Source organism: Monodon monoceros, unplaced genomic scaffold (genome assembly GCF_005190385.1).
Source record: "Monodon monoceros isolate NGI ecotype Baffin Bay Population unplaced genomic scaffold, NGI_Narwhal_1 Super_Scaffold_18, whole genome shotgun sequence".
NCBI classification, from domain to species: domain Eukaryota; kingdom Metazoa; phylum Chordata; class Mammalia; order Artiodactyla; family Monodontidae; genus Monodon; species Monodon monoceros.
In genome coordinates this window covers 146659240-146671420 of record NW_021703774.1, presented here as the reverse complement: position 1 = coordinate 146671420, position 12181 = coordinate 146659240, and the positions used below count along the sequence as shown (strand labels likewise).

Sequence of the window (12181 nt, the reverse complement as noted above, 5' to 3'; positions counted from 1 at the left end):
TGCTCTAGGAATTATAATGGGCATTTTAATCACAATCTACCTCAGATTAATGCTAACTTAATTACAGTAGAATAGAGAAATTTACTCCAGTATAGCTCTATTCCCTACCCCTTTCTTTGGCAAAGATCTATGAAGAATGCATCACTGGGAGACCTCTGAGAAATAGGATAAACTATTTGCAGTTTAATTATAAATACCTTGTTAGTGAACTGATAACACATTATTCAAAGTCGTGCAAAGTCATGATAAACAAGAGTTTTACTGATTTCTATGCCAAAAGCTCTATATTCCCCAACATATGCTGTGAAACGATAAAAACACAGCTATGAGTGCAATCCCAGGGGAAGAGGGTGGGCACTTCAGCAATTCATAGCACCTCAAAGCAGCTATGCAAGGCTGGAATACATTAGATGCTCAACAGTCCATGATGCAGAGCTCTTGGGTCACCAAGTAATGGGATGCGCTTCCTCAGCTGAGGTGAGATTTAGTAAGTCTTGAATGGTGTTTTGTTCATGGACACTGAGCTGCTGTTCTTTGGCTAGATCCAGGGCTCTCATGGCGTATTCCTTTGCCTGAAATAGAATTGCAGTGACAAAAGGAAGTTGTCACAGAAAAGCATTACATTGGAAGGCCCATCTCTGCTCGACCACAAAAACATGGGAAAGGACCCTTCAGCTTCTCACACCAGCCACTGAGTTCTTTGTGGAAACTTGTGAACATACACTGGGTCTTCACAGCTAACCACAGATGTGGGATGAGGGTGAGAGGGGTTAGGGAACAGGAAAACATGGTCACTGAGCTTACAGTGGACAAAGTCTCTTTTCTACATTTCAGGGACCTTTGAACCAACATTGGGAGGCATAGAAATGGAAGGTGCCACAAGTAAGTTGCCATCTGGGGGGCCAAGCAGCCCAGAGATTTGACTTGGGCAGAGGCTTCACAGGACAACTTGGGACAGGCTCTAGCTGGCCCTTCCCCCCTCCCTCCCTTCCCCCCTCCATCTCTTCCTCTTCTTCTTTTTTTTTTTTTTTAACATCTTTATTGGAGTACAATTGCTTTACAATGCTGTGTTAGTTTCTCCTGTAAAACAAAGTGAATCAGCTATACGTATACATATAGCCCCATATCGCCTCCCTCTTGCATCTCTCTCCCACCCTCCCTACCACCCCGCTAGATGGTCACAAAGCACTGAGCTGATCGCCCTGTGCTATGAAGCTGCTTCCCACTAGCTAGCGATTTTACATTTGGTAGTGTATATATGTCCACGCCACTCTCTCACTTCGTCCCTGCTTACCCTTCCCCCTCCCCGTGTCCTCAAGTCCATTCTCTACGTATGCGTCTTTATTCCTGTCCTGTCCCTAGGTTCTTCATAACCATTTTTTTCTTTAGATTTCATATATATGTGTTAGCATATGGTATTTGTTTTTCTCTTTCTGACTTACTTCACTCTGTATGACTGACTCTAGGTCCATCCACCTCACTACAAATAACTCAATTACGTTTCTTTTAATAGCTGAGTAATATTCCATTTTATATATGTACTACATCTTTACCCATTCATCTGTTGATGAACACTTAAGTTGCTTCCATGTCCTGGCCATTGTAAATAGAGCTGCAATGAACATTGTGGTACATGACTCTTTATGAATTAAGGTTTTCTCAGGGTATATGCCCAATAGTGGGATTGCTGGGTCGTATGGTAGTTCTATGTTTAGTTTTTTAAGGAACCTCTATACTGTTCTCCATAGTGGCTGTATCAATTTACATTCCCACCAACAGTGCAAGAGGGATCCTTTTCTCCACACCCTCTCCAGCATTTATTGTTCGTAGATATTTTGATGATGGCCATTCTGACTGGTGTGAGGTGATACCTCATTGTAGTTTTGATTTGCATTTCTCTAATGATTAGTGATGTTGAGCATCCTTTCATGTGTTTGTTGGCAATCGGTATATCTTCTTTGGAGAAATGTTTAGTTAGGTCTTCCGCCCATTTTTGGATTGGGTTGTTTGTTTTTTAGATGTTGAGCTGCTTCTATATTTTGGAGATTAATCCTTTGCCAGTTGCTTTGTTTGCAAATATTTTCTCCCATTCTGAGGGTTGTCTTTTCGTCTTGTTTATGGTTTCCTTTGCTGTGCAAAAGCTTTTAAGTTTCATTAGGTCCCACTGGTTTATTTTTGTTTTTATTTCCCTTTCTCTAGGAGGTGGGTCAAAAAGCATCTTGCTGTGATTTATGTCATGGAGTGTGCTGCCTATGTTTTCCTCTAAGAGTTTGATAGTGTCTGGCCTTACATTTAGGTATTTGATCCATTCTGAGTTTATTTTTGTGTATGGTGTTAGGGAGTGATCTAATTTCATTCTTTTACACGTAGCTGTCCAGTTTTCCCAGCACCACTTATTGAAGAGGCTGTCTTTTCTCCATTGTATATTCTTGCCTCCTTTATCAAAGATAAGGTGACCATATGTGCGTGGGTTTATCTCTGGGCTTTCTATCCTGTTCCACTGATCTATATTTGTTTTTGTGCCAGTACCATACTGTCTTGATTACTGTAGCTTTGTAGTATAGTCTGAAGTCAGGAAGCCTGATTCCTCCAGCTCTGTTTTTCTTTCTCAAGATTGCTTTAGCTATTCGGGGTCTTTTGAGTTTCCATACAAATTGTGAAATTTTTTGTTCTAGTTCTGTGAAAATTGCCATTGGTAGTTTGATAGGGATTGCACTAAATCTGTAGATTGCTTTGGGTAGTAGAGTCATTTTCACAATGTTAATTCTTCCAATCCAAGAACATGGTATATCTCTCCATCTGTTTGTATCATCTTTAATTTCTTTCATCAGTGTCTTATCGTTTTCTGCATACAGGTCTTTTGTCTCCTTAGGTAGGTTTATTCTTAGGTATTTTATTCTTTTTGTTGCAATGGTAAATGGGAGTGTTTCCTTAATTTTTCTTTCAGATATTTCATCATTAGTATGAAGGAATGCAACAGATTTCTGTGCATTAATTTTGTATCCTGCTACTTTACCAAATTCATTGATTAGCTCTAGTAGTTTTCTGGTAGCATCCTTAGGATTCTCTATGTATAGTATCATGTCATCTGCAAACAGTAATGGTTTTACTTCTTCTTTTCCGATGTGGATTCCTTTTATTTCTTTTTCTTCTCTGATTGCTGTGGCTAAAACTTCCAAAACTATGTTGAACAATACTGGTGAGAGTGGGCAACCTAGTCTTCTTCCTGATCTTAGTGGAAATGGTTTCAGTTTTTCACCATGGAGAATGATGTTGGCTCTGGGTTTGTCATATATGGCCTTTATTATGTTGAGGTAAGTTCCCTCTATGCCTACTTTTTGGAGGGTTTTTATCATAAATTGGTGTTGAATTTTGTTGAAAGCTTTTTCTGCATCTATTGAGATGATCATACTGTTTTTCTCCTTGTTTGTTAATATGGTTTTTCACATTGATTGATTTGCATATATTGAAGAATCCTTGCATTCCTGGGATAATCCCCAATTGATCATGGTGTATGATCCTTTTAATGTGCTGTTGGATTCTGTTTGCTAGTTTTTTGTTTTGTTTGTTTTGTGTGTTTTTTTTGTGTGGTATGCAGGCCTCTCAGTGTTGTGGCCTCTCCCATTGTGGAGCACAGGCTCTGGGTATGCAGGCTCAGCGTCCAAGGCTCACGAGCCCAGCTGCTCCGCGGCATGTGGGATCCTCCTGGACCGGGGCACCAACCCATGTCCCCTGCATCGGCAGGCGGATTCTCAACCACTGCGCCACCAGGGAAGCCCTGTTTGCTAGTATTTTGTGGAGGATTTTTGCATCAAAGTTCATCAGTGATATTGGCCTGTAGTTTCCTTTCTTTGTGGCATCTTTGTCTGGTTTTGGCATCAGGGTGATGGTGGCCTCGTAGAATGAGTTTGGGAGTGTTCCTCCCTCTGCTATATTTTGGAAGAGTTTGAGAAGGATAAGTGTTGGCTCCTCTCTAAATGCTTGATAGAATTCACCTGTGAAGCCATCTGGTCCTAGGCTTTTGTTTTGTGGAAGACTTTTAATCACAGTCTGAATTTCAGTGCTTGTGATTGGTCTGTTTGTATTTTCTATTTCTTCCTGGTTCAGTCTCGGAAGGTTGTGCTTTTGTTAAGAATTTGTCCATTTCTTCCAAGTTGTCCATTTTATTGGCATATAGTTGCTTGTAATAATCTCTCATGATCCTTTGTATTTCTGCAGTGTCAGTTGTTACTTCTCCTTTTTCATTTCTAATTGTATTGATTTGAGTCTTTTCCCTTTTTATCTTGATGAGTCTGGCTAATGGTTTATCAATTTTGTTTATCTTCTCAAAGAACCAGCTTTTAGTTTTATTGATCTTTGCTATGTTTCCTCCATTTCTTTTTCACTTATTTGTGATCTGACCTTTATGATTTCTTTCCTTCTGCTAACCTTGAGGGTTTTTTGTTCTTCTTTCTCTAACTGCTTACAGTGTAAGGTTAGGTTGTTTGAGATTTTTCTTGTTTCTTGAGGTAGGATTGTATCGCTATAAACTTCCCTCTTAGAACTGCTTTTCCTGCATCCCATAGGTGTTGGGTCATCGTGTTTTCATTGTCATTTGTTTCTAGTTTTTTTGTTTTGTTTTGTTTTGTTTTGTTTTTTGCGGTACGCAGGCCTCTCACTGCTGTGGCCTCTCCTGTTGCAGAGCACAGGCTCCGGACACGCAGGCTCAGCGGCCATGGCTCACGGTCCCAGCCACTCTGCGGCATGTGTGATCCTCCTGGACCAGGGCACGAACCCGTGTCCCCTGCATCGGCAGGCAGACTCTCAACCACTGTGCCACCAGGGAAGCCCTCTAGGTATTTTTTAATTTCCTCTTTGATTTCTTCAGTGATCTCTTGGTTATTTAGTAGGGTATTGTTTAGCCTCCATGTGTTTGTATTTTTTACAGTTTTTTTCCTGTATTGATGTCTAGTCTTACAGCATTGTGGTTAGAAAAGGTACTTGATACTATTTCAATTTTCTTAAATTTACCAAGGCTTGATTTGTGACCCACGATATGATCCATCCTGGAGAATGTTCCATGAGCACTTGAGAAGAAAGTGTATTCTGTTGTTTTTGGATGGAATGTCCTATAAATATCAATTAAGTCTATCTTGTTTAATGTATCATTTAAAGCTTGTGTTTCCTTATTTATTTTCATTCTGGATGATCTTTCCATTGGTGAAACTGGGGTGTTAAAGTCCCCTACTATGATTGTGTTACTATCAATTTCCCCTCTTATGGCTGTTAGCATTTGCCTTATGTATTGAGGTGCTCCTATATTGGGTGCATAAATATTTACAATTGTTATATCTTCTTCTTGGATTGATCCCTTGATCATTATGTAGTGTCCTTCTTTGTCTCTTGTAATAGTCTTTATTTTAAAGTCCATTTTGTCTTATATGAGAATTGCTACTCCAGCTTTCTTCTGATTTCTATTTGCATGGAATATCTTTTTCCATCCCCTCACTTTCAGTCTGTACGTGTTCCTAGGTCTGAAGTGGATCTCTTGTAAGCAGCATATGTACAGGTCTTGTTTTTGTATCCATTCAGGCAGTCTATATCTTTTGGTTGGAGCATTTAATCCATTTACATTTAAGGTAATTATCGATATATATGTTCCTATTACAATTTTCTTAACTGTTTTGGGTTTGTTATTGTAGTTCTTTTCCTTCTCTTGTATTTCCTGCCTAGAGAAGTTCCTTTAGCATTTGTTGTAAAGCTGCTTTGGTGGTGCTGAATTCTCTTAGCTTTTGCTTGTCTGTAAAGTTTTTAATTTCTCTGTCGAATCTCAATGAGATCCTTGCTAGATAGAGTAATCTTGGTTGTAGCATTTTCCCTTTCATCACTTTAAATATGTCCTGCCACTCCCTTCTGGCTTGCAGAGTTTCTGCTGAAAGATCAGCTGTTAACCTTATGGGGATCCCCTTGTATGTTATTTGTTGCTTTTCCCTTGCTGCTTTTAATATTTTTGCTTTGTATTTAATTTTTGATAGTTTGATTAATATGTGTCTTGGCATGTTTCTCCTTGGATTTTTCCTGTATGGGACTCTCTGCGCTCCCTGTACTTGACTGACTATTTCCTTTCCCATATTAGGGAAGTTTTCAGCTATAATCTCTTCAAATATTTTCTCAGTCCTTTTCTTTTTCTCTTCTTCTTCTGGGACCCCTATAATTCGAATGTTGGTGCATTTCATGTTGTCCCAGAGGTCTCTGAGACTGTCCTCAATTCTTTTCATTCTTTTCTTTTTTTATTCTGCTCTGTGGTAGTTATTTCCACTATTTTATCTTCCAGGTCACTTATCCTTTCTTCTGCCTCAGTTATTCTGCTATTGATTCCTTCTAGAGAATTTTTAATTTCATTTATTGTGTTGTACATCATTGTTTGTTTGCTCTTTAGTTCTTCTAGGTCCTTGTTACATGTTTCTTGCATTTTGTCTATTCTATTTCCAAGATTTTGGATCATCTTTACTATTATTACTCTGAATTCTTTTTCAGGAAGAGTGCCTATTTCCTCTTCATTTGTTTGGTCTGGTGGGTTTTTACATTGCTCTTTCATCTGCTGTGTATTTCTCTGTCTTCTCATTTTGCTGGGTTTGGGGTCTACTTTTCACAGCCTGCAGGTTCGAAATTCCCGTTGTTTTTGGTGTCTGCCCCCAGTGGGTAAGGTTGGTTCAGTGGGTTGTGTAGGCTTCCTGGTGCAGGGGACTGGTGCCTGTGTTCTGGAGGATGAGGCTGGATCTTGTCTTTCAGGTCAGCAGGATAGCGTCTCGTGGTGTGTTTCGGGGTGTCAACTTATTATGTTTTTAGGCAGCCTCTCTGATAATGGGTGGGGTTGTGTTCCTGTCTTGCTAGTTGTTTGACATGGGGTGTCCAACATTGGAGCTTGATGGTCATTGAGTAGAGCTGGGTCTTAGCACTGAGACTGAGATCTCTGGGAGAGCTCTCGCTGATTGATATTACGAGGGGCCAGGAGGTCTCTGGTGGACCAATGTCCTGAACTCGGCTCTCCCACCTGAAAGGCTCAGGCTTGACACCTGGCTGGAGCACCAAGACCCTGTCAGCCACATGGCTCTACTCACAAAGGGTAAAGGGGTGCCTCAGCAAGTCGAGCAGGTCCTTTCACCCCCCTCCATCTCTTCTTTTCTCCCTTATTTCCTTCCTCCCTTCCTTCCTTCCTTCCATCCTTCCTTCCTTTCCTCTTTCTCTCCTTACTGTCTTTCAATAAATATTTATTGAAAGGCTACTATGTTCCAGGTACTGTGACTATAGGCAGAAATTCCTACCCTTGTGAAATTGACAACATAGTGGGGGAGAGAGGCAATAAACAAGACAAATAATTAAAATGCAATCTTATCTTAAATAGTGATTCATGATAAGGAAAAAAATAAAGCAGGAAGGGGAACAGGAAGCATTAATGGTGGCAGTGGGGGTTTGCCATTTCAGACAGAGGGCAGGGAAAGCCTTACTGAAAAGCAGACAGCTGAGTCCAGACCTGAAGGAAGCGAGGTGCCAATCCTTAGTAGATAGAGGTGTCCCTTTTCTCTAAGGACCTCTTGCAGACCTAACACCCTTAACACACCTTGGGGGAATGACTTCCTTGAATGGAAAATGAGACCCTGAAATGTAGAAAAGAGGCTTCATCCACTGTAAACTTGGACATACAATGGAAATGTTCCCTGTTCCCTAACCCCTCTCACCCCCAGCCCACATAGGGCCGCTGTCCCTCTTTTGTGCTCCCACAGGGCCCTGGGCTTTGCTATCACACTCTATTTTAACCCACTGACCGGGAGCTCTTCCAGGCCCTGGTATACAGTAGGTGCTTAGTAAAAGTTTGCTGATGAAAGGAAAGAAGGAAGAAAGGAAGGGAGGAAGGGAGCGGGGTAAGGACATCTTAAACTTTCCCATGTCACCCACACAGAAAGACCTCCTCCAACCATCCTCCCTCCTCTCTCCCCTTGTCTGCTTTACTTTTCTTTGTAGTGCTTTTCACTCTCTGAAATTATATTACATATTTATATGTTTACTTGTTTATTGTAACTTCCCCTCCTCCAGAAAAATGTAAGTTACTTGGAAATAGGGAACTTGGCTGGTGGTTCACCACTGCACCCCCAGTCCCTAAAGCTGTGCCTTGCAAATGGTGGAACCTCAATAAATACCTGAATGAATGAGTGGATCAGTCAATCAATAAATCAAGAACCCTGAGATATGCCACTTGCTGTCTATAAGAAATTGGGCAAGCAATGGACCCTCTCTGTGCCTTAGTTTCCTTGTCTGTAAAGTGGGAATAATAAAATACCTTCTTTGTAAAGTTAGTATGAGAATTAAATGTGATAATTCATGTAAAGTACTTAGGCTAGTGACTGCCACATAAAAAGCACTCAAGAACAATTACCTTTTGAATTATTATTTCTGCCTGGATCCCTCCAGCAACAGGGAACTCACTACCTGAGTATGGTTAGAGCAACTACTCCAACCCCCCAAGGACTCCCCAGAGCCCTTCTTCCCTGCAGGCTTCTCAGCACTGCCCCAGCCTCAGTTAACCTGTGCAACCCTAGGGTGGCCCCCTTGAGGGAAGAAGACAACCCCATTTCCATTGTGCAGGTTGGACTCAACACATAAGAAATGTCATGAGCATCTGAACTTTTTTGGAGTGAAGGCTTACTCTGAGGGTAAAAGCTAGTGCAGTTGGGCAAAACACAGCTGAAATCAACTAGAGGAACTTCTCCCTCCATTTTAGACATGCTTCTTTTCTAGGGGAACTTGCCTTTGAAGAATTCACCATCAGGTAGTAAAGCATGAACAGGATTTTTAGAACAAAGATTGTTTTTTGGGGGGCTTTGTCAGATGTAGATTCTCGAATCTTCAAGATTGAAGTCAGGATCTGAATGGCTTCTGCTTCCTGGGCTTCATCTGCGATGGAAAGAAAGGGAGGAAAGAAGAAACAGGCCCTAGGGCAGCTGCATCTACCCTCAAGGATAAGCACCCTGTTAGGGCACCTGTCCTTCAGGCAGTTCACCAGCTCTGCCCACCCTGTCATTATCAGAGTAACCTAAAAAAAACAAAACAAAACAAAAAACAAAACTCATTCCTACAGGTCCTAGCGTTGCTTAGCTTTCTTTCTTTCAGAGTCCTAAACTAGATCTCTTAGGTCCCCAATACAGGGAATTTGTCATGGTGGGATTTCTTGGGTCCAACTCAACTTCCATTCTATAGCAAGAGGAGGGAGCCGGGGCTTCTGGCAGCCACAGCACCTTAATTCCTCTTCCCCAAATCCAAAGATGCTTAAGCAGTAGCCTTTCTGCTTTTCCCCATGTGAGGCTAAGCTTAGAGAAAAAGACAGAAAAGACATACACTGTAATGTTAAGGTTGGCTGTCTTTGGATAGCTATGATTTCTGAGTTTTCTACTTTAACGTGAACTGCTTTTATAATAAGAGAAAATTCAATAAAATTACTAATTTTTTGAATCTTAGCTCAAAGCTTCTCCTCCAAGAAGTCTTCCCTCTTCAACACCATCCAACTGTCCTCACCTCTTCATTCTGGGACTCAGCTTGTAATATAATTTGTACTTGTAGAAGTTTTCTTTCCTTTCACATAGTTTCTGTCTCACCCACTACACTATATGTCTCTTTTGAGAAGAAACTAGATCTTCCATCTCTTTTTATGATCTCAGAGGGAATGATGCTGTACTCAGCCTTCAGCCCTTTGCTGAGCTGTGGGTAGAGAGATGAATCAGACTCAGCCCTGCCACTGAGAAGTTCACTGTCCAGTAAAGGAAGAGGATAAGGCACCAGAACAAATGAGCAATGGGACTTCCGTGTGGAGTCTGGAGGGATAACACATAAAAAATGGATGCTCTGCAGGAATCTCAGGGGGCTCTGGCAGGGTCTTTTGTTTCTCCAGATCTGTCCCTTATTAACTCCCCTGCAAGGCTGTGTGTGACGCTAGGGACCTGAATTCTTCCCACCGCTGGTCAAATCTCTTTGATCCTCCTGTCTCAGTTTGCCCATTGGCAAAATGGGAAGGTGGCACTGATGTGCCCCACGACAGGCACAGCTGCTCTCCCTCTGAGGGGAAAAGTCTGTGGATCAGAAGAGATGAAGTCACTGCTCTGCTTCCTGGGGAGAACTGCCACTTACCCAAGCCAGTGTCGGTCTCAAATTGTCTGCCTAGTAGATCTACTTGTTGGGTGCGAGCCTGTGAGAGGACTTGATAGTGATTGTTCAAATATTTATTCCAGATCTCAGAGACCTGTTGGGAAAGGAGATGGTAATCAGACAAGCAAGCTGGACTTTAGCCGTTGGACCAGCCAGCTGAGAGGGCAGCACCTCTGGCCAGGCTTCCTGCCGGTCGGCAGACTCCCTCTCTCATTGTGCCTGAAGGCAGTGGGAGCCTTAGGAGCCCCAAGGTGCTTGGCCAAGGTAAGTGTGACAAGTGTTGGCTGCAAAGGGCACATGGAGGGCTGATCTGGGGACAACCCTGGTGGGGTCTAATTACAATGGCTACCATGTGTTGAGCACATACAACTACCTTCACATCCTCCCAACATCCCAATTACGGTCGTATTCTTATTACTCCCGTTTCATAGATCAATAAACTGAGGTTCAGAAAAGTTAAGATCACTCTTGACTTTTGGTAAAAGCTGCTCTGTGGCACAGCCAGGATTTAAATTCAAGTCTGCCTGATTCCAAAGTTCATTTTTTTTTCAGCTGCACAACAATGCCTCTTCTTCAGAAGTGGGTCTAAAATAAGAATAAACAGTCACCGCTTGACAACCTATACCACACACAGAAATTGTTGTTTGCTAAGTAAGGTGTTATTATATGAAGATAACCAACATTTTAATATATTGGAAACAGTTTTTTAAGGAAGGTCCATACTGTTCTCCATAGTGGTTGTATCAATTTACATTCCCACCAACATTGCAAGAGGGTTCGCTTTTCTCCACACCCTCTCCAGCATTTATTGTTTGTAGATTTTTTGATGATGGCCATTCGGACCAGTATGAAGAGATACCTCATTGTCGTTTCGATTTGCATTTCTCTAATAGTTAGTGAGGTTGAGCACATTTTCATGTGTTTGTTGGCCATCTGTATGTCTTCTCTGGAGAAATGTCTATTTAGGCCTTCCACCCATTTTTTTTTTTTTTTTGCGGTACTTGGGCCTCTCACTGTTGTGGCCTCTCGCGTTGTGGAGCACAGGCTCCGGCGCGCAGGCTCAGCGGCCATGGCTCATGGGCCTAGCTGCTCCGCGGCATGTGGGATCTTCCAGGACCGGGTCATGAACCCATGTCCCCTGCATCGGCAGGCGGACTCTCAACCACTGCACCACCAGGGAAGCCCCACCCATTTTTTGATTAAGTTGTTTGTTTTTTTGATATTGAGCTGCATGAGCTGTTTGTATATTTTGGAGATTAATCCTTTGTCAGTTGCTTCATTTGCAAATATTTTCTCCCTTTCTGAGGGTTGTCTATGACCCAGCAATCCCACTCCTGGGCTTATATCCTGAGAAAACCATAATTCAAAAAGACACATGCACACCAATGTTCACTGCAGCACTACTTACAATAGCCAGGACATGGAAGCAACCTAAATGCCCATCAACAGCGGAATGGATAAAGAAGATGTGGTACATATATACAATGGAATATTACTCAGCCATAAAAAGGAACGAAATTGGGTCATCTGTAGGAGATGCATGCACCTAGAGACTGTCATACAGAGTGAAGTAAGTCAGAAAGAGAAAAACAAATACCGTATATTAACACATATATGTGGAATCTAAAAAAATGGTATAGATGGTCTTATTTGCAAAGCAGAAATAGAGACACAGATGTAGAGAATAAACGTAGGGATACCAAGGGGGAAGCTGGGGTGGGATGAATTGGGAGATGTGGATTGACATATATACACTATTGATACTATGTATAAATAGGTAACTAATGAGAATCTACTATAGAGCACAGGGAACTCTACTCAATGCTCTGCGGTGACCTAAATGGGAAGGAAATCCAAAAAAGAGGGGATATATGTATACATACTTTGCTGTACAGTAGAAACTAACACAACACTGTAAAGCAACTATACTCCAATAAAAATGTTTTTTTAAAAAGAGGAAAATATTGTATAGACTTGACAATCTACAATTGGAATAGATACATAC

General features: G+C 41.6%; 1 protein-coding gene across 3 annotated transcripts in view; it reads right to left on the bottom strand.

Annotated features, from left to right (window-relative positions):
- Positions 1–243: 243 nt before the first annotated feature.
- ZMYND12 (zinc finger MYND-type containing 12) overlaps positions 244–12181 on the bottom strand; it is a 34073-nt gene continuing 22135 nt past the window's right edge. For 2 of the 3 annotated variants that reach the window (XM_029229555.1, XM_029229553.1), the window contains exons 6-8: positions 10159–10270; positions 8786–8931; positions 270–572 (exon numbers count right to left, since the gene is read on the bottom strand). In XM_029229555.1, the coding sequence (XP_029085388.1) occupies positions 444–572; positions 8786–8931; positions 10159–10270 (387 nt within the window). In that variant the 3' untranslated portion in view covers positions 270–443. Of the gene's footprint in view, positions 573–8785; positions 8932–10158; positions 10271–12181 lie in introns of all 3 variants that reach the window. The other variant, XM_029229554.1, reaches the window with a different exon arrangement.